The sequence below is a fragment of the Centruroides sculpturatus genome, unplaced genomic scaffold (genome assembly GCF_000671375.1).
Source record: "Centruroides sculpturatus isolate CEXI.00-Female unplaced genomic scaffold, Cexi_2.0 scaffold266, whole genome shotgun sequence".
NCBI lineage: Eukaryota > Metazoa > Arthropoda > Arachnida > Scorpiones > Buthidae > Centruroides > Centruroides sculpturatus.
This window is the reverse complement of record NW_019384421.1, coordinates 737,986-759,858: the sequence shown is the minus strand read 5'-3', so window position 1 is coordinate 759,858 and position 21,873 is coordinate 737,986. Positions and strand designations below refer to the sequence as shown.

At 33.1% G+C, this 21,873-nt stretch overlaps 1 protein-coding gene across 2 annotated transcripts; it reads right to left on the bottom strand.

Moving 5' to 3' along the window:
* Positions 1-1,211: 1,211 nt before the first annotated feature.
* Positions 1,212-21,384, bottom strand: LOC111619426 (DNA methyltransferase 1-associated protein 1-like). Of its 2 annotated transcripts, none has more exons than XM_023361132.1 (13): positions 21,275-21,384; positions 19,301-19,442; positions 19,133-19,218; positions 18,934-19,054; positions 18,783-18,857; positions 8,677-8,895; positions 5,759-5,866; positions 3,227-3,418; positions 3,064-3,132; positions 2,845-2,917; positions 1,635-1,789; positions 1,454-1,567; positions 1,212-1,376 (listed from the first exon to the last, which is right to left on the bottom strand). In XM_023361132.1, exons 2-13 carry the CDS (start codon positions 19,403-19,405, stop codon positions 1,317-1,319), a joined length of 1,377 nt encoding a protein of 458 aa, XP_023216900.1. In that variant the 5' UTR covers positions 19,406-19,442; positions 21,275-21,384; the 3' UTR covers positions 1,212-1,316. The 2 variants fall into 2 exon arrangements, with proteins under 2 accessions (XP_023216900.1, XP_023216899.1); XM_023361131.1 differs by having other exon boundaries at positions 1,213-1,376; positions 18,934-19,057.
* Between the last annotated feature and the right edge of the window lie 489 nt (positions 21,385-21,873).

Here is a 21,873-nt window from a genome sequence, read left to right as displayed (position 1 = left end):
GCGGTGATATACAATGGTGCTCAATCAAACGTCACAACTTTCATTGTTAATATTTATCCATTGTTTCTGAATTACCGGAAACTGTTATTATAGTAGTATGATATAAAAGTTGTTTGAAAGGCCTTCAAGAAGAAAGGGATTTTTTTTTATCGGGCGCAGAGAAAACTTGGAGGCTCTTAGTGATTCTTGCCCGTATAAAATTAATTAATTAAGACTGACTTTTAATAATAACGAAACATTCTATAAATTTAATTTGTTCAAAAACAAAAGGCCAAAAAGGCCCTTCAAGTGGCTTGGGTCCCCACAACTCTCGACCAAAGGCTAGATAGGAAACATGCCACTCCGAGAATACGGGAACGAAAAACCACAAGAACCTTTCGGGGTGTTCTGTCTGTATATGTCATACCCAATCCCTCATCACAGGCCTGGCCGAATCCATGAGGCTTGCTAAAGAAAAGGCCGCTTAGTGCCACAAGACGGAGATAGAGACGATTTGATATATTCTGAATGTATTAATGGTACTTGAACTCGTCGCAGGACGTATAAAAATGGCAAAAACGTTAGGGATCATCTAATTACGTGTAATTTTTGACTTGCTCTCTCTCTGTTGTGTACAATGATGTATTTTTGCCACCTCTCGTTAAATTGCAAATACGATAGTTCGTGGACCCCAATATCGAAGAAACGACCTCAAATAATTCTCAAATATTTTCTAACTGATGGTTTATTTGCTTGATTAGTAGGCTTCCTTCTTTGTTTTTGAAAACCCTTTCTGCCTTGTGGGCACTAAAAAGATCTTTTAAGCAACTTCCACTGTGGGTTTGGTCGGTGCCACAATGGAGCAACTCGACCTATAACCTCGACTGTTTCTTCTCGTAAGCATGAAAAACAGTTCATATGACCATCTTGTATTTCTTCCATGTGTTAGGAACATTGAGTTTCTTTATGGCAATGTGACTTGGCTGATGCCTTCTGAAACACTATTTAGGTGTTACTAACATTTGAGTCAAATCATCTGGATAACTCAAGAAAGTAAAACAATGCTACGAAGATTTTGAGCTTGCATTTGTGTTGCAAGTAGCATGTCAACTCAAGTTTGAGTCGATTGCCCCAAGTTGATGTGCTGCTTGCAACACGAATGCAAGCTTGAAATCGTTGTAATGTTAATGACGAACCGACGAGTTTTCTGATCTTTATCGGAAACATTTAATATAATATTGTTGCTTAAACAAAAAATTTTATTGTGTTCAGACTCTTAACATCACAAATATAAAACAATAAAAATTACAAATAAAGACAATTACTAGACAATTATTCTATCTTCTTTCTTGCTCTTGAAAAAGTTGCTTCTTCAATTTCCACTTTTCGCCTCCACTCTAAAAAAATTTCAATAATTATATAATGTCTGCAATTAAATACTGTGCTCAATACAGTACTATGGAATGCTCCTCACCGTGGGTGTGCCGCCGACGTCTATAATTTCTGCTTTCTGCCTAGACGGAGATTCAGTTTTTGTGTCGACAAGAATGGAGTTTGATGGTGGTGCCGCCAAAGGTGCTTCTAGACTCTGTACAAAAGAAATATAATTTTCAGAATACGGATTTTCTTTTAGTTTTATAAAGCAAAATCTATACCTTTCCGGGTACCATGGCTTCGTACTGATGACGAAGAGTCTGTAGCTCAAATTCACAAGTCGCCAGTGCCAGTTTCAATTCATATAGCAGAACCATATCGCTTCTAAGTTCATTGAAGAGTACACAAATCTCTTCGGTCGGCATTGGATTAAGATCTAAACGGGCAGGAATGTAAATGTAGTTACAAAAACAGTAACTAAGTGTGTACAGAAAATTTAATTACTAGAAATATTCTATATTTATAATATGGAATCCTGTATTGATCTTCCTGAATTGTACGTCGATCAATAGAGTAATCACCTAAGTTTCATGTACTATCTGCAATCAAATGTCTTCTTTTCTGCTGCTTGTAGAATGTGCCATAAACAAAAATGATGTTCCGCAATAGGGAAGGCATTTTGCACTCTGCCATCCACAAAGTCAGAATTGATCATCACCACACGATAAGAATGTCTGCCTTACATGATGAATCATTTTGAAATTGTGTGATAAACTCAAAAAATCTTTAAATATTATGTTGCACAATGAGCGATTCCGACTTTGCAAACTGCAGAATACAAAACATTTTCTCTGTTGCAGAGTCACCGTTTTCATCTACACTTCCTAGAGGCAGTAGACAAAATGATGTTTAAGTGTGGACGGTATACAAAATTCTGTCAATTATTCTTTTGATTGATGTACAATGCACACTTCCTAGGTAATAATTATCATAATTACAGTAATTTAAAACAATGGAATTCTTTTTGGAAGACCATGTAATACTGTCTGAATTTAGTCAATAGATATATACAGAAATATTTCTGATTAGTTGACAGCTCTATTTCCAGTTACTACTAATTCTATTTATTGTCTTTTGCAAGTCACAATGTTTTATGTTAAGAAAATGCTTCTTTCTGCATGGCCATCAAGTAAAATATGCAAATAAATGTATTTTTTATATGAAACTGTATTTGGTATTTTTTATAAGAAACTGTAAACTGGATACAGTAAAGTAACTTATGTATCTGATGAAAGTGCAGCCATATTAACTTTGTATGTCTATGGACTCTAATCTAAAAGAATATTAATATAAATGAGAATTATTTGGGTATTTTGTTTGGGGCAGTAGCTAGAGTGGCTAAAATCAGTTTGGGGCAGATGCATAATTATTATTTATGTAATCTTTTATTTAAATTACAATGTTAAATGAATTTCCAATTGAGAAACTCACCTATTCCGAGCTCGTGCAACAGTTGTTCAATTGCTTTGGCTTTCTTTTGACCGACAGAAGAAGGAAGCTTCATCTATTTAATTTATAAACAATAATTTTAACTAACAAAATAAAACATTAACTATGAATTTTTAATATTATTCTAGAAATTAATTAAAATTTTAATTAAAAAAGGAAGAAATTAATAAATATATTTGTGATATTTAAATGCAAACTCACTCTCTGACTTCGGAGAGTAACTCCGCTGTTTTTGAAGTCGGGGAATTTTATTCCTGCCGTCTCCAGTGACTAAGAGAAGAGTTTATTTTAAAAAAATAAAAATAAAAATAATAATAATAATAATATGGAATGTATCAAATTTAAAAAATATATAGAAACTTACGGCAACTTCTGCTTTTGAATTCTTCTGGGGAGGAAGTTTTTTCTTTTGTCCCTTTCTTTCGGCTCGCTTGGCTTCGGCGCTATTGTCGGCTGCCGTGATAAGTTTTTGTAGATCCTGTGTTTTCTTTTCTCTTTCTCGTTTCCTCATTTCTATTTTTCGTAATTCATTTAATAATGTTTGCTCTTCTTCCATCTGTACATAGAAATATATTACAATTTATTGTGGAGGCACTGTCAAGTCATCTTGGCTGTTGATGACTTTATTTTAACAAACAAGAATATGTTTTGGAAGTGGATGGAGAGGATTTAACAACCTTGTGGCAGTTAATTGGAACTTTCATGTAATACCAGCAGCATGTAAACCTATGGGCCCAGAAAGGCCTAATGGTGGTATTCTTTTCTTCTTTAATGAATCTACAGGTTATTTTGAGCTATTGGATTTTAACCTAGACATACTTGTGGATAGTCTAACTCATCCAAACGTTTTTTGCCTCTCAATCCATCTTAATACTGATTATTTATGCTAGAAGTCCTTGAAAACAGCAAGATGTTGGTCTTGATTTGTTATCTAATGTACATTAAAATCGCCTGTCAGTTTGTAAACTGACAGGCGATTTTAATGTACAGTACATGTTGGTCACAAATTAAAAAATTTTTTTTTAATACAGTGTCACCACATATTTATGATGTGAGGCAATCAAAAGAGTTAAAAGTTGACACTAATGGCAGACTGTTTTTACAGCGGTTAATTGAACACGACCTTATTCTTCTCAATGGACGAACCATAGGAGATTATCCTGCAGAATTGACTTTCCTTTCAAGTATTGGTAGTTCGGTTAATGACTTTTATGATTGTTTATCAAAGCACATGTCATTTAATAGAGAGTTTGAAGGCAGAAAGTTTGACGTTATCGGATCACTTCCCTGTGACCTTGTATTTGTCTTATAGTTCTGAATGCCTTTTGGATGGGAAGACCAGTTTCTCTAAGACTCGCTTTGTTTGGAATGAGTCCGAAGTAGGTGAATTGCTAACGAATCTGTAGATGATTTTTACAATGTAGTAATTGCTGATTTATGTTCCTTGATAAGAAACTTTGACATTTTAAGAGAGGGAATTAGGGTTAATAATGTCCATTATTGTCCCTGGTTGACGAATCTTGTCTCATACTTAATTAACAGAAAGTGGAATCACGCCCTTCATATTTTTTGAAGATCAGGTAGCCAGGCTGAAGTCATCTCTTTTTTAAAATTGAATAGAGAAAAGCATTTGATAGTGTAATCTTACCAGGTCTATTTACTAAATTAAAAGCATTGAAAATCTCCAATAAATTTATCAAAATAATACAAAGTTTATTTGTAGGGTTAGAAGTCATGGATTTGTTACTAGTTTATTCACCACAGAAAGTTTTAAGTTAGAAAGGGGCCTTCCACAAGAAAGGGGCCTTCCCTTAGCCCTTTACTGTTCATTTGCTATGTTAACCCTTTTGTTCATTTACATATCATTTGCTATGTAAATGATATGGTGCAGACTTTTGATGATTTAAGAGACGATGCCATTACCTTGGACAGTTTTGACATCCAACTATTTCAGTTTGCAGATGATAAAAGATAATCAATGCTAAGTTCCACTCCTGGTATACAGAAATATTGGACAGTTGTTGGGATTTTTTTTCTTATTATCAACAATTGCTTTATGTAGTAAAGAAAACGATTGCCCAGATACATTTAAATAAATTTCATTTAACTTGGAAAAAATTTAAGGTTAATTTTAATTCTCAGATTGTACACAGGGGAGTACTACTTTGAATCATTGTATATACAATTGTGAAAAATTCGTTCTTTTTCATCCATGAGAAATTTAAGAACTAGCTCTGAATACACACATATATAGATTTAATTCAGTAATAATAGTTTTCAATGTAGTCAGCAACTATTTAAAAGTGTTTTAAAGAGCACATTGATCAGAAGCTAAAATATCAATTAAAATATTTTATACTACACAATATAGAGCCTGTAACTGGCGCGCTATGCGTATACAATGTATATTGCTGTTGACAAACGTTTTCGTGCAATCTCTTTGCTCTTCTTCAGGTCGAGTAGAATTCCCTAGACAGAGTGTATTCTATTTGTTGGGATCAGGTGTCAATTCTGACGCATGTCAGAAAAGACCCACTCCATCAGAATTGACACCTGATCCAAACAAATAGAATACACTCCGTCCAGGGAATTCTACTCGACCTGAAGAAGAGCAAAGAGATTGCTCGAAAACGTTTGTCAACAGCGATATACAGTGTATATGCATAGCATACTGGTTATAGGTTCCGGATTGTGTAGTATAGATTTCATCCCAGTGCTAAGTGTAGAATATTTTTTCTGTATTTAAAATATTTTAATTTTGAGCTTTCCTACCTTTATATTCAAGCCAATGTTATGCTTGTTGATGATTTATTCATTGCTTGTTACATTTAATAACAATATTTTTCTTAAAATAATGCAAATTTGAAGGTTCTGATTTAACTTATAGTAATTATACCTGTTCTGGAGTTCTATCATGTAATTTTCTCAACTGTTCTTTCCGTCTTCTTTCATGATCGGCATCAAACACTCGAATCTTAGGTTCTTGTCCCGCAGTAGCTCGAACCTGTTTCAATAAGAACAAATTTATCAAATTTAAGGAATAAATATTTAATCAATTCAAAAAATACAGTAATTTTGCATATAACCTTGGATTAATAGTGTTTAAAATTTTCTTTAAAGGGATAGATATAGGTTATTTGTGCACTTTTGAGTTTGTTGCCTGATAAAACTGCTAAAGGTTACTTTAGTACCATAGTGGCTAACTTAAAGCAAGCAGCTTTTTACCTGTGCAATGCATCCTTTTGTTTTCAATTACAAACTTGTCAAACAGTGTCTCCTTTTTCTAAATGTAACAAGTGTACAAACACGGAAAACCTTTTGAGTGCTGTGGATTTATTTGTCTGCCCTCACAATTTTTCTTGAAATTGCCAAAGGCACATACCCCTTCTTTAGTCCTCTTGCTTCTAATTCTGTATACATGCTTTAATTCTGCAGTAGAAAAACTGCTATTTTTGAAGGTAATAAATGTATAATTTTGTTCTATTGCTCAATATCTATTATTTTATTGGCCAATACAATTTAAGATTAACATAAGCATTTTTTCATTTAAATTTGTAACTACGAAAACATCATATATACCATATATAACATCAATTTTCCACCTTGTGCCTGTAAACACACACAATATTTACATTGGATTTTCCAATATAGCCCTCATAATTAACATCTTTTGGCATTCTTCTGCTTTGTTTCACATGTGCAACATGACACTATTCACAACCATTGCATGCAATAAGTACATGCAAAATGCTGGTATCAGAAATTACAGAAGCATAGGTCTTTAAACCATTTCTTCTGGTACAGATTCTTGGAAGAAAGATTTCCTTTTGGTAGTTTAAAGAAAACAGAAGAACTTGGGCGTTTTAGGGAAATATGTCTGAAAAACAACAAGGTAAATGAAATTTTACAAAAGTAGAGAAAATTCAGTAAAATGGATAACAAAATAGATGTTAATAGGTCTGTTTTGTTATGCCATTGATTTACATACTACACCTGAAGGAAAACAAACTGAAATGGACACAAGTTTGATTTGTCATGCCAGTAATTTACTTCCTGGAAGAAAGAATTATTAAAACAGACATTGGTAATTCTGTTTTGTTAATCCATTGAAATATACACTAGACCTACTACATCCAGCACATTATACAAAGTACATTTTACCTAGTCATTGACATATGTATTCTTACTCCCTTTTCAAGTAAATCACAGGAAACAGGTTTCATTTAACTTCCTAAAATCCACTCCCATTTCAATTAAATATGTGTTGTTAATTTTGGAAGTAAGAAGTTAAAGTTTACATGTTATTGAAATGAACCTTTTCAGACAATTTTAATTAATTAAACAACATTAATTAAAATGAATTTTTTTAAAAAGCTGTCTTCAGTTTAAAAAAGTAATTTGCAATTTGCAAATTCCAAACTAGAATTTACAATTAAATCAGCTAATAAATAGTTAATAGTTAAGCGTAAAAAAAGAAATTGTATTCCAATATCCTCCATTTTAGCCATTACAGTTACCTCCCCCATTCCTCAATATGCCCACTGACCAAGGAAATAGACATAATTTGAATAAAATTCTAATTTAAAGTAAAATGGCAATTTTCAGCCAAACATTTTGTTCTTTTGGAAGGATTAAAAAAAAAAAATCTCCTACTTCTTCCCATTCTCCCTCCGGATCCTTCTCTTTTTTTACTCCTTCCTATCCTTTTCAATTTGGATCATCATCTCCTGGTCTTGCTTTCAATCTCTTCCTAGATGTTTTGTGTTTTTGAGTTATCCTGATTCCTCTACATTTTCTTAGAATATCATTCCATATCTTTTGATATGGAGGAGTAAAAAAAATGGATCCAGAAGGAGGAAGGAGATCTCGTAAAAGGGGCAGTTGCAGCAGAAAGAAAATAAGATTCAAAAAGTTATAGTGAGGGAAAAAAATAAACATTATTATTAAAACTAAATTTAAAAGTAGAGCAATTTATTTACTATATAAAAAATACATGAAAGATACAAATGAATGTGGAACAAGTAACCTTAAATTATTTTATTCCAGTAATATTGTTACAGAAGAATGTAATTTTAGAGTAACAAAAAAAAATTAAAGAATAGAAATGAGTAATTTGATCAATGTAGGAAAAGTGTAACTGTGATAGAGAAAACCATATTGCTTTTGTCAGTTTAGACATGTTCATGTTGCATGTGGTATGTGTAGTTGGTTGGGAAATAAAACAAAGCACCCTCCTTACTCATTATCCCATAGAAAACAGTTTATTTCACTGCTTAAATTGATACTTTTAGAAACTCATATTTAAACCTGTATCTCAAAAGCCAACAAGTTTCCAGTAATTCCAGCTTTTCTATATATAAATAAAGTAAATTGCTTTCACAAAATCCATTGAGCCATCTTTGAGCAACAAGAATTTGAATGCAATTACCTTTTTCTGCTTGCTGTACTATTAGGCACATTATGTCAAGTGAAACTCATTCCTACAACAATGAAGTTCAATCAAACTAACAATGTTTGAATTCTAGATACCTGAAGATAGCTCATTAGCCAAAAATGTTTGGCATATTTATTATTTTTTAATGGACTTCATGTAAGTAGTTTTGTTTATTTACTTATATTTCTGATGAATTCTGTGAACTGTAGCTTCTCTGTATATTAAAAGTCAATGAGAAAAGCACATATAACTTTACATGTTTTTATGTACATTAGAATACACTTTGGGAATCATCCCTAATGAGATTAATAACTGACAGAATATTCAGCAGGAAAAGTAAAGAAAACTACAATAAGTGAAAATTTTGTGATAGAGTTTACCTTAGCTAGGATATTTCCAATGTTATAATATCTTTCTTTCAGATCCTCTACGCTCCTTTCTGAAAAGCGCGAGCGATCCCATCGATCATGAATGACAATAAATCTTAAGTCAAATCTTCTGCACAGGTCAAACAAATGATCTGTTTCTTGGCGGGTCCAGCCGTCACAATGTAAATGCTGTTGGTAATCCGAATCAGAATACGACGGCACTTGCACATTCTATGTTAAGAAAATAATTATTAATAAACAAAGTAGAAATCATTTATATTATCAAAAATCTCCAGTTTATTTGCCTTTAAAATAAATAATAAAAATTAAATTTTACATAAAAATATTAATTATATAAAAATTTTGCTCTAGTGCAGTGTTTCTCAACAGGGGCAATATCGCCCCCGTGTGGGCGTTTTTCCATGTTGAGGGGGCGATTAGTAACAATTTATATTTTGGGGGCGAAAAACAATTTTCTGGGTGATATAGAAAAACATTATATTAAGAATAATTAGATATTTTATTCATTATATCGTACAATAATTAAACAAACAACATTACTAGTCACTAGTCTATTCAATGCAGTACGAATTTGGCATTAGCCTTGTCCCTCGGCATCGGAATTTTGTAGTGAAGGGGGCGATAATACGTAACGGTTTAATTGAAGGGGCTATGTTGAAGGGGGCAACAATTCGTTAGAGGTTGAGAAACACTGCTCTAGTGATTATCTTTGTCTTCAATTACAATTTAAAATATTCATGAATTATAATGTGTGGAAGGCATTATAATTCATGAATGTAAACATATCTATTATTTCTAGGAGAAAAAAAAAATTGATTGATAGATTAAGTCCCATGTTTTGGCCCACAATAGGGTGGCCAAATGGTTAGGGACAAGGCTTGATGTATCCAGATGAACCACCCTGAAAAACTTCCTGGGATTTTCAACCCACATGGATTCAATCCAGGGTCTCTGAGAGTGGTAGGCAGACATCTTAACTACTCAANCTGTACCGAAAAACTTTTTAATAATTGAAAATCAATTTAGATACTTTATTGACTTGAAAACAACATTAAAATTATTCAATACATTCAAATGGTATGTATCTTTATCCTTGTAATCTCACATTTGTAAGGGTAAATCATGTTTCAAGAGATATATCTGAAGATGAAGATTTCTTTTTTGTCTCTGTTTTGTAGACACTAAAAGTGTTTTTTACTGAGGCCCATAATGGGCCCAATTCCATCACAATTCTCCAGAGCAGTAAGAATAACTATCAAACCAAATGTTTATTGTCAAGGAGTTGCATTGACCATCCATTACAAACTACTTATTTATTTTACTCCTGCATGATACGGGAATGAGATTCTACTAGTCATTACACAGATATTCAGTTCCAAACATAAATCTCTTCATTATATAGGATTTAATGATATAAAAACAATAGCCAAAACAGGGTTTAATTTACCACAATTTAAACTGTCTGATTTCAGCTGTATTTACCCAAAATTAGCATAACAGGGAGTTGCAATTTTAGTGAAAAACAACAACACACCTCAAACTGTTTTGGAAATTTTATAGAGTTGAGTACAATTTAAATTTGATTGCACATGCAGGCTTTGAGTCAGATATTTTATTATTGATTTTTTAAAATGAACACAGATGATTCTACTATACAAAGATAATACAATATATAAGTATGTAATATGGTAATGCATAAATACTATTATACATAATAGAATGGGAAAGTCACTTGCTCTAAGGATCTGGATTCTATTCAATATCAAACATGGTGGCCAAATGACGGCACTGCCTGCTCACACTCAACTCGTTGCCATCTCCATATAAAAGTACTATTTGGAAGCCAGTACTTATTTCTTACACGTCAAAGACACTTAAATAATAAACTACACATGTAATAACAGTAAGAAGTGTTTGAAAGTATAGGTTCTATTAGTGGTCCTCATAATACAATAGCTGATCTTGACGAACAAACCACACGACCATTAAACAAAAACATCACGCTCGCATGCATACATTTAGGCAATTTAAATGAACAAAAAGAAACACGAAACAACTAAACTTACTTTAAGTGTGTAAATGCGATCTCCACTTTCATTTAAATAATATTTTAAATACATTTTTAACGTGCAAATACAACCACATGGATATCTCAGAATAATAATAAATACCCTCTAGTGGCAGAAATAGTTCCTACATCGTACAAAATATATTACTTAATATTAACATTAAATATTTATTTTATTAATATTTATTTACTATTGCTGTTAAAGATTTTAAATAATGTTATTCGAAATGTATTAATAAATAATAATTTTTTAAGTACGCAATTACATACGAAAGTATTGTACTGTCAATTCTGTGCGTTCGCCATCTTATTTGATTCGGTTTTCTCTTTAATTTCGTTTATTTTTTTGGCCATTTATCTATTTATTCGGGTTCGAATTTACTTCGCAAATTCGAACCCGAATCTTACGCGGTGATATACAATGGTGCTCAATCAAACGTCACAACTTTCATTGTTAATATTTATCCATTGTTTCTGAATTACCGGAAACTGTTATTATAGTAGTATGATATAAAAGTTGTTTGAAAGGCCTTCAAGAAGAAAGGGATTTTTTTTTATCGGGCGCAGAGAAAACTTGGAGGCTCTTAGTGATTCTTGCCCGTATAAAATTAATTAATTAAGACTGACTTTTAATAATAACGAAACATTCTATAAATTTAATTTGTTCAAAAACAAAAGGCCAAAAAGGCCCTTCAAGTGGCTTGGGTCCCCACAACTCTCGACCAAAGGCTAGATAGGAAACATGCCACTCCGAGAATACGGGAACGAAAAACCACAAGAACCTTTCGGGGTGTTCTGTCTGTATATGTCATACCCAATCCCTCATCACAGGCCTGGCCGAATCCATGAGGCTTGCTAAAGAAAAGGCCGCTTAGTGCCACAAGACGGAGATAGAGACGATTTGATATATTCTGAATGTATTAATGGTACTTGAACTCGTCGCAGGACGTATAAAAATGGCAAAAACGTTAGGGATCATCTAATTACGTGTAATTTTTGACTTGCTCTCTCTCTGTTGTGTACAATGATGTATTTTTGCCACCTCTCGTTAAATTGCAAATACGATAGTTCGTGGACCCCAATATCGAAGAAACGACCTCAAATAATTCTCAAATATTTTCTAACTGATGGTTTATTTGCTTGATTAGTAGGCTTCCTTCTTTGTTTTTGAAAACCCTTTCTGCCTTGTGGGCACTAAAAAGATCTTTTAAGCAACTTCCACTGTGGGTTTGGTCGGTGCCACAATGGAGCAACTCGACCTATAACCTCGACTGTTTCTTCTCGTAAGCATGAAAAACAGTTCATATGACCATCTTGTATTTCTTCCATGTGTTAGGAACATTGAGTTTCTTTATGGCAATGTGACTTGGCTGATGCCTTCTGAAACACTATTTAGGTGTTACTAACATTTGAGTCAAATCATCTGGATAACTCAAGAAAGTAAAACAATGCTACGAAGATTTTGAGCTTGCATTTGTGTTGCAAGTAGCATGTCAACTCAAGTTTGAGTCGATTGCCCCAAGTTGATGTGCTGCTTGCAACACGAATGCAAGCTTGAAATCGTTGTAATGTTAATGACGAACCGACGAGTTTTCTGATCTTTATCGGAAACATTTAATATAATATTGTTGCTTAAACAAAAAATTTTATTGTGTTCAGACTCTTAACATCACAAATATAAAACAATAAAAATTACAAATAAAGACAATTACTAGACAATTATTCTATCTTCTTTCTTGCTCTTGAAAAAGTTGCTTCTTCAATTTCCACTTTTCGCCTCCACTCTAAAAAAATTTCAATAATTATATAATGTCTGCAATTAAATACTGTGCTCAATACAGTACTATGGAATGCTCCTCACCGTGGGTGTGCCGCCGACGTCTATAATTTCTGCTTTCTGCCTAGACGGAGATTCAGTTTTTGTGTCGACAAGAATGGAGTTTGATGGTGGTGCCGCCAAAGGTGCTTCTAGACTCTGTACAAAAGAAATATAATTTTCAGAATACGGATTTTCTTTTAGTTTTATAAAGCAAAATCTATACCTTTCCGGGTACCATGGCTTCGTACTGATGACGAAGAGTCTGTAGCTCAAATTCACAAGTCGCCAGTGCCAGTTTCAATTCATATAGCAGAACCATATCGCTTCTAAGTTCATTGAAGAGTACACAAATCTCTTCGGTCGGCATTGGATTAAGATCTAAACGGGCAGGAATGTAAATGTAGTTACAAAAACAGTAACTAAGTGTGTACAGAAAATTTAATTACTAGAAATATTCTATATTTATAATATGGAATCCTGTATTGATCTTCCTGAATTGTACGTCGATCAATAGAGTAATCACCTAAGTTTCATGTACTATCTGCAATCAAATGTCTTCTTTTCTGCTGCTTGTAGAATGTGCCATAAACAAAAATGATGTTCCGCAATAGGGAAGGCATTTTGCACTCTGCCATCCACAAAGTCAGAATTGATCATCACCACACGATAAGAATGTCTGCCTTACATGATGAATCATTTTGAAATTGTGTGATAAACTCAAAAAATCTTTAAATATTATGTTGCACAATGAGCGATTCCGACTTTGCAAACTGCAGAATACAAAACATTTTCTCTGTTGCAGAGTCACCGTTTTCATCTACACTTCCTAGAGGCAGTAGACAAAATGATGTTTAAGTGTGGACGGTATACAAAATTCTGTCAATTATTCTTTTGATTGATGTACAATGCACACTTCCTAGGTAATAATTATCATAATTACAGTAATTTAAAACAATGGAATTCTTTTTGGAAGACCATGTAATACTGTCTGAATTTAGTCAATAGATATATACAGAAATATTTCTGATTAGTTGACAGCTCTATTTCCAGTTACTACTAATTCTATTTATTGTCTTTTGCAAGTCACAATGTTTTATGTTAAGAAAATGCTTCTTTCTGCATGGCCATCAAGTAAAATATGCAAATAAATGTATTTTTTATATGAAACTGTATTTGGTATTTTTTATAAGAAACTGTAAACTGGATACAGTAAAGTAACTTATGTATCTGATGAAAGTGCAGCCATATTAACTTTGTATGTCTATGGACTCTAATCTAAAAGAATATTAATATAAATGAGAATTATTTGGGTATTTTGTTTGGGGCAGTAGCTAGAGTGGCTAAAATCAGTTTGGGGCAGATGCATAATTATTATTTATGTAATCTTTTATTTAAATTACAATGTTAAATGAATTTCCAATTGAGAAACTCACCTATTCCGAGCTCGTGCAACAGTTGTTCAATTGCTTTGGCTTTCTTTTGACCGACAGAAGAAGGAAGCTTCATCTATTTAATTTATAAACAATAATTTTAACTAACAAAATAAAACATTAACTATGAATTTTTAATATTATTCTAGAAATTAATTAAAATTTTAATTAAAAAAGGAAGAAATTAATAAATATATTTGTGATATTTAAATGCAAACTCACTCTCTGACTTCGGAGAGTAACTCCGCTGTTTTTGAAGTCGGGGAATTTTATTCCTGCCGTCTCCAGTGACTAAGAGAAGAGTTTATTTTAAAAAAATAAAAATAAAAATAATAATAATAATAATATGGAATGTATCAAATTTAAAAAATATATAGAAACTTACGGCAACTTCTGCTTTTGAATTCTTCTGGGGAGGAAGTTTTTTCTTTTGTCCCTTTCTTTCGGCTCGCTTGGCTTCGGCGCTATTGTCGGCTGCCGTGATAAGTTTTTGTAGATCCTGTGTTTTCTTTTCTCTTTCTCGTTTCCTCATTTCTATTTTTCGTAATTNTTTGATCAAACCCGATGTAAACAGGTTGCTTCCAATTTGAAAAAAGAAGGTTATTATTTGCAACCATACACAGCACACCTAGTACTCAGCATTTTGTTCTTCACCTAACAAAAATATAGCTTTAAATATTTAATGACTTATATTTAAATCATTTTACCTTATATAAAACTTAGTCAAATAAAGCAGTTACAGAAATATTAAAATAAATCACTTCGTTAATCACAAAATTGGACGAATATTAAAAGCGAAAACTAAACACGTGCACACCCTGCTCTATGTAAACGAGACCTGACCTCTATGTAAACAGAGAGGTCAGGTCTCGTGCTGACGTCACTAACTTGGCATTCCTGACTAACATTGTAGAATAAGGATCTGGCTATCCTTGTAGTATATAGTCCTTGGGTTCAGCCAGATTCTCAATGGGGAGACCGACAGAGCTCGACATATCCGGACGGACCACCTCGAAAAATTCCTGAGTATTTTCCGATCCGTTTGGATACGATTCCGGGTCTCCCAGAGTGGTAGACTGCCACCTTGACGGCTCGGCTATCCGACCTTCAAAGATTTTTTTGCCATTATGATTTTTCTTTTAATATTTTGTAAAGATTACCTCATAGACATTTCAAAAGCACAAAGAAAGTTTTGTCGTTGACCTTTATAAAAATCGCTGTAAGCAAAAAAACCATGGAACTACATACTGGCACTGCACCATTCGGGCCACAGTTGCTTAACATTCGTTTTGAAGGTTCAAATGAAACAATATTTTTTAAATACCGGACTGTGCATGCATTAGATTACAAGTCGTTTCAGTTTTCAAAGAATGTCTGTGCGACGTCTTAAACGAACGTAGCTGACTAAATATTCGCTCAACAGATGCTTTGAATGATGGTAATATCGATAAACTCAACAATTTTTCAAGATTTTGAAACAGCAGCATTTTTTAAAAAATAGAAAAAGTTAAAAGACCAAATAAGGCCAATGTCCCGCGCCAATTTTCCTTCCTATCATGGGTTGGCCGAACTAACAACGCGTATGGAAAAAGGCCCCCTTAGTATCCACATAATGGAAAAATGGCCATATACACTATACGTACTTTACATCGAGATATGACAGAAAGACATCAAAACAAATATACTGTATATCAGTAGCGTGTCGTGGAAGCCTAGGACCTGGAGTGGATGCTACACATATAACGCTTCCAATTCTATCCAGGACCGGTTCTTAGCCGCCCGCCCGCCCGCTAGATATTTGACCGTCCTCGTCCAATTATGTGAATAAAGAGTAGATTTATAACTTATCCCAACCGATAAGAATTTACTGATATGTTTTTACGATAGTTCTGTATAGTTGACAGGAGTTTAAAAAAATCTATTAAAATATTTGATATTTTTATTCCGCTCTCCCATCTTATATTACTTGCAGATTTCAATGTTAAACCAGTGATGTTACGATTTAGTAAGTTCCATCTTTAAAAAATTAAGGGGATGTAGAAGTAAAAGTGTACAATTCTTGTATAATGTTAAAAAAATTAACCGTTACTTTGGTGGCATAATTTACAACTAAATTTATTAAATGAGAGAGATGCACGAGATACAGAAAAAGCTCTAGAATTTATTTTCGTTGCATTTACGATTTATATATCCGTTTGTCATAAAAATTTGCCTTTCCACTTTTTCCCCGAGATTACATTTCGAGTACTGTACATAGTAACCGGTACATATTCGAGTACAAAGTAACCGGTTTCGACTTATCTCTACTTAAGAAGTAGTTAAATAATTAAGCGATTATGGAATTGGGGACATAAACAAAACCCTGACGAAAGAGCCGGAATTTTACTTAAAAGCTTAACCGAACCAATCTATAGCCGAGTACAGTGGGGACTGATTTCTTTGAAATATTAGACGTAATAAAGACAGAAATTTTTCCAGTTCAACGAGAATGACAGAAAAGTTGTAAATTTTGGAAATTTCCGTGGACAACACTTGGTCCTAAAACGAATTAGTTAAAAAGCAAATGACAGACAATCTATTAAGTTCAACATATTTAGATTTTTACAGCTATGATGAGAAACGTTTAAAATTTACAAGAACCCTGTCGTGTCTTTTGAGGTATACTAGTGATGAGACAAAAGAGACATTTGAAATTGACTGGTATCGGCACCCTCGGGATTTGGCAACCCGCGTGCATGTACACACCGCACACCTAGCAGGACCGTCCCTGATTCCACTCTTAAGGAACTATTTGACTNGGACAAGGCTTGATGTATCCAGATGAACCACCCTGAAAAACTTCCTGGGATTTTCAACCCACATGGATTCAATCCAGGGTCTCTGAGAGTGGTAGGCAGACATCTTAACTACTCAAAATCTAACTGTCAGCTGTAATTATTAAACTAAACAAACAACATTGGACTGACACTGTTTGTATATGACAACATTTTATTCTAGAGGTACAAAATGATATATCTACATGCTTTCAATATAGTGAATGAGACATTTAACTAATAATGCTTCTACTCTGGAGGATGGAGAGAATAATGTAAGACAAAACTACATGAAAATTCTTTGGGACAATATTCTAATGCTCTAAAGTCCATCACTATTCTTTAAAACATCAATTAGATGTAGAGTATTATAGAATATAATGTAAAGCATTAGAAGTAATTACTTTAGAAAAAGCAGATATTACACAAGTAATTGTGTAATTAAAAGCATCAGTAACAAGAGTATACTCCAAGCGAAAGGTCAGCAATTTTTCACAATTGTTGTGTTTTAACACATGTAACAGCTTTATTTTGCAAAAAACCTATACCCAATTTTTTATAATTTAAAATAAAAATGTTGCATTATAGTAAGATTAATAATGCATAGTAAGTATAATAACGCAACCTAACCTAACAATTTCTTAATGCATTTCTAAAAGTATAGTAATAACTTAAACAGGCTTTCTTTTGTGAATTATTAATGTATAAATAAATTTTCTCATTGGAAAGTACAGTGGAGGCTCATCACAGAGAAAGCAAACTAAGGCTATAATCTCCATATAAACCTGGGAAGAAAAGAAAGAAAAAAAGTTCAGTGGAGTCTCTATAGTTTGTCACTTGCCAGTCTGACATGTTCAGTAACATAAATGCCACAGGGTGGCACATGAAATTTTAGTAATACCACTCATTGGTGTAAGTGACAATGAGAGAGATACTAATGTATGCATATATTGTCAGTTGTGAGTCATTTGTTGCATGTGCAGTCATCAAAACAGTCACAATTGTGATTCATATAATAAACTAACCCATGAACCAAGTATGTTTTTTACTGTACAACACAACATACATACAAAATCTGGTAATCCAACACCTGCCAGTCTTATTGGGCTGCAATTTGAAAAAAAATTGCAGCCCAACAAGAAAGGAAGTTCGACTTGAACCATCACTGAATTAGTTATTTTCATTGCTTAATTTTTATTCTTTTCTTCTGTTAAATCCCAGAAACTAAGATGCACCACTAGAAATCATTCTGCATGCCATAATTTGCAGACCTCTGCCATAAGCCATAACAATATTCAATACTAAAAAATTTAATTATTTAATTTTAACAAATAAAATGTTTTTATTAACTAATGATTTCCAATTAATGAATGATTATATGCAATCATCAATTACAAAACCGTAGCTCAGGTTTGTGGTCCACAAGGACAATACATGTACGAATATATGCATATGTTTTTACAACATGCACTGATAATGAATTAGATAATTTTTTTAAAACATTTTTAATATTAATATTTGTATAATATTTACCTTTTTACTGACAATTTATTTTAATTATTTACTATCTAAGAGGAGCATTTGTAGCATTCACTTATTTATTCAGTGCTTGGAACATATGCTACTCCTTTGCAATGCCTCTCATTGATTGTAAATATTAGTCAAATTAGTTCAGCTTTTGTTTAGTTTAAAATAAAAAACAAGAAACTAAACATTATTTAAAAATTTTAGCTATACCATCATTGTCAAAATAATGAAAGAAGTGTCAGTGTGTGGAAAAAATTAACTAGAGAGAAAAAGTGTCAGTATGTATTACACAATTTATGGTCATAAACTGGGACTACGTAACACACAATTACTGAAATCCCAGACAAAAGTTGAACAGACTTTTATATATTGTGTTTTATCTTTAATTCATTAAGGATAAAGCTGTTTTTTAGGTATAATGTATTAAACACTTTACACACCTTATTAAATCTTGCAAAAGGATAATCTTTTCCTTCGTCTGCAACTCTTCTCCAATGGTAAAACAAAACACCATCCTTCAAAACAGAAAATAAGTTAAAAGTAAATACATTTCTCCATTTATAATATTATTTGTTCATATATTTCATGTACCTTTCGAGCAGGATTTGAAAACTGCATCCATCTCCATGATCTGACGGTTTTCAGACCCAGTTTGGCTTTGATCTGTTTATATCCTTGCCCCGTGTCGGACGGCAATATTGGCGGCGCATCTCTGCTGAAATATTCAAAAATCTATTGAGGACTGACTCTATGTTGCAAATCATTATGGCAAAAGAAAAGAGTTAAATACCTGTTATCTGAATAGAGTAATGCATACAATTCTCGATGCATTCCTTCGGGACGTTTGAAGGTCATGTCGACCATTTTCTTTTTCCTCTGAATAGCAATTTTTTAAATTTTACACAATAATTTAAAATTTGTTTATGAAATTAAAATAAATGTCTGTATGTTAACATACATTTGCAAGTCTCACCCTCCTTTCATTTCCTAATATGGCATCTTTACTCAATGCCTCGGGAGTCTGGGGACGATCTACGTCCAGAATGTCCAGTACGTCACTCATCTTGTTTTAATTATAGAGAACAATCGTTGATAAGTATCTGGAATAATGATGATAATAATTTATACAATTAATATTAGAAATGGCTTCCATTCTGAAAATTTGGGATTGAATCCACACAAAGAACTCCAGAAATTTTTCCTAAATATGTCAAGCCTCATCCTACGCCACCAAGCTGTCTCATTGTGAGCATGGCAAAACCCATAACCACTGCAAAAAAATGGCATCTTAGTGTTCACAAAACAGAAAAAAGTAATAATAAAAATGATAATTTATCACAGAATGACTTAAAACAATTATTGTGTTTACAATCTAGCTTTTAATGTAAAATAGAACAAAGTTACTTTGGTAAACTAATAAGAAGAAATATTCAACATATAATGCTTGTTTGACAGTTTATGGCATTTGAAAATAAAGCTCAGACATTTTTAAAGCTTGGATTTCTACAGTTAATACGCTATATCTTTATTATTATTAGTTAAGAAATTTGAAGATACATCAACCAACATTATAAATTGGTAGGTTGGCAAGGAACAGGATTCAATATATCCAGATCAAAACACATGAGAAAATCATGTTACATACAGAAAATGATGTTGCAAGAGATCAAACCCATTTCTTGAGTATTGGGGGAAAATATCTGCAACATAATATACAAAATCACGACATGCGAGTGAGATGACACAAAACCATGATCTAATGCAGTGGTTCACAACCATTTTCACTCACATACCACCCGAGCCTCCCACATATAGACTTGCAGCACTAACAGATCCTTCTTGCTTAACCACGACATACATTGAGAACTGTTGATCTCGATGTACATCATGAACTGTCAATCTAATGTAATCTGACCTACACATATAAGTTAAATATCAACATCTAAAACTTGACAGTTATATATTGAGCCAAACGATTGCTGGATTATTACTACTACTATGAATATAGCCTGATATACTCTGGCAATCATTTTGCTTTAACATATAGGTTAAGTTAGATCACAAACCACACACCGCCACTGGATCACACACTAGAAAAGTGCCAAAATGACATATTAAGTTGCAGATATTTTACCACAAAACTCAAGAATGGGTGTTCAATCCATGCATCATTGTTTTCTATCCATAACATGGATAATAGGAGGCATGAGGATACAAGTATGTCACTAAATAAGAAAAAAAGATCAAAACCTTACCAGAGCCGTAGACCACACCCGTAGGAGCAAAAACACTCAAAGAAATGTATGACCCTCGGCAAGATACAGCCTACTTCAGGGTTGCATGCAATCGGAAGTCATATCATCCCGCCAAGACAATCAGTTTAACTATTTAGCCCACTCGACTGTTCATGGAGTACTTAACGCCATATTAGTTTTAGGGAGCACAGGGCTCACTTTACACAGGCACCACGAGCTATAGCAAGCACCAAAGCATATGACTACATGCTCCGCATCGGTCGAGGCGAGCAATTGCGCACTTTAACCAACATGGAGAATAGGCAGTATACTGGCAAAAATTGACCTTTGGAGGAGATTATATTGCAAAGGATCTCATGTACGGGTATGGTTCCATTGACTGTTTCCTCGTAGGATGTTTACAATTCAGGGGGTGGGTGGGAAACCCCTTATTCAGAGTTCATATCTTACCCATGCTCAAGAAGTCATAGGAGAAGCAGTTATAACAGGGATTAAAATAAATCCGCTCAAGCTGATTTTAATTAGAAAATTAATAATTTATAAACAAATCAACGCGATTATTTTATAAAATAAAGATAGTTACATATATTTTTTATTTAAGTAAATATTTTAAAAGTTGAGCCAAAATCATTCAAAACGTCCCCAAGACAAAGTTTTTCGTATATTATACCGATTACCTATTAATTTATGTTTCGTAAACGTATATTTTGCTTAATTTTCCTTATAACGAAGTCGAAGTCTCGTCTGACAACACACAAACAAAGAAGCCATCTTGAATGGTGAAGTGTTGCCAGATAAAGTTATTTTCCCGAAAATATCGAATTTTTTTTATACTTTTAGTATTTTATTACTAAATTATTGACTTTTTGTTAACGTATAATAATAATAATACAAGTAAAGGTAAAACTTTGGAGTTTTGCAACTTTTTTAAAAAACTATTTCCGTCCTATGGACCCTATTTAGCAAGACCTTTATGGGTTCAGCCCAAGGACTGTATACTACAAGGATAGCCAGATCCCTATTTTACAATGTTAGCCAGGAATGGCAAGTTAGTGACGTCAGCACGTGTCCTGACCTCTCTGTTTACATAGAGCAGGGTGTGCACGTGTTTAGTTTTCGCTTTTAATATTCGTCCAATTTTGTGATTAACGAAGTGATTTATTTTAATATTTCTGTAATTGTTTTATTTGACTAAGTTTTATATAAGGTAAGATGATTTAAATATAAGTCATTAAATATTTAAAGCTATATTTTTATGTTAGGTGAAGAACAAAAT

Coding starts and splice junctions, on each gene's coding strand:
- LOC111619426 (XM_023361131.1), bottom strand. CDS start 19,405: ATGAGTGACGTACTGGACATTCTGGACGTAGATCGTCCCCAGACTCCC. Junction 3,419..5,758: donor ATGATAGAACTCCAGAACAG/GTATAATTACTA, acceptor TTCTATGTACAG/ATGGAAGAAGAGCAAACATT. Junction 2,918..3,063: donor TTACTCTCCGAAGTCAGAGA/GTGAGTTTGCAT, acceptor TAAATTAAATAG/ATGAAGCTTCCTTCTTCTGT.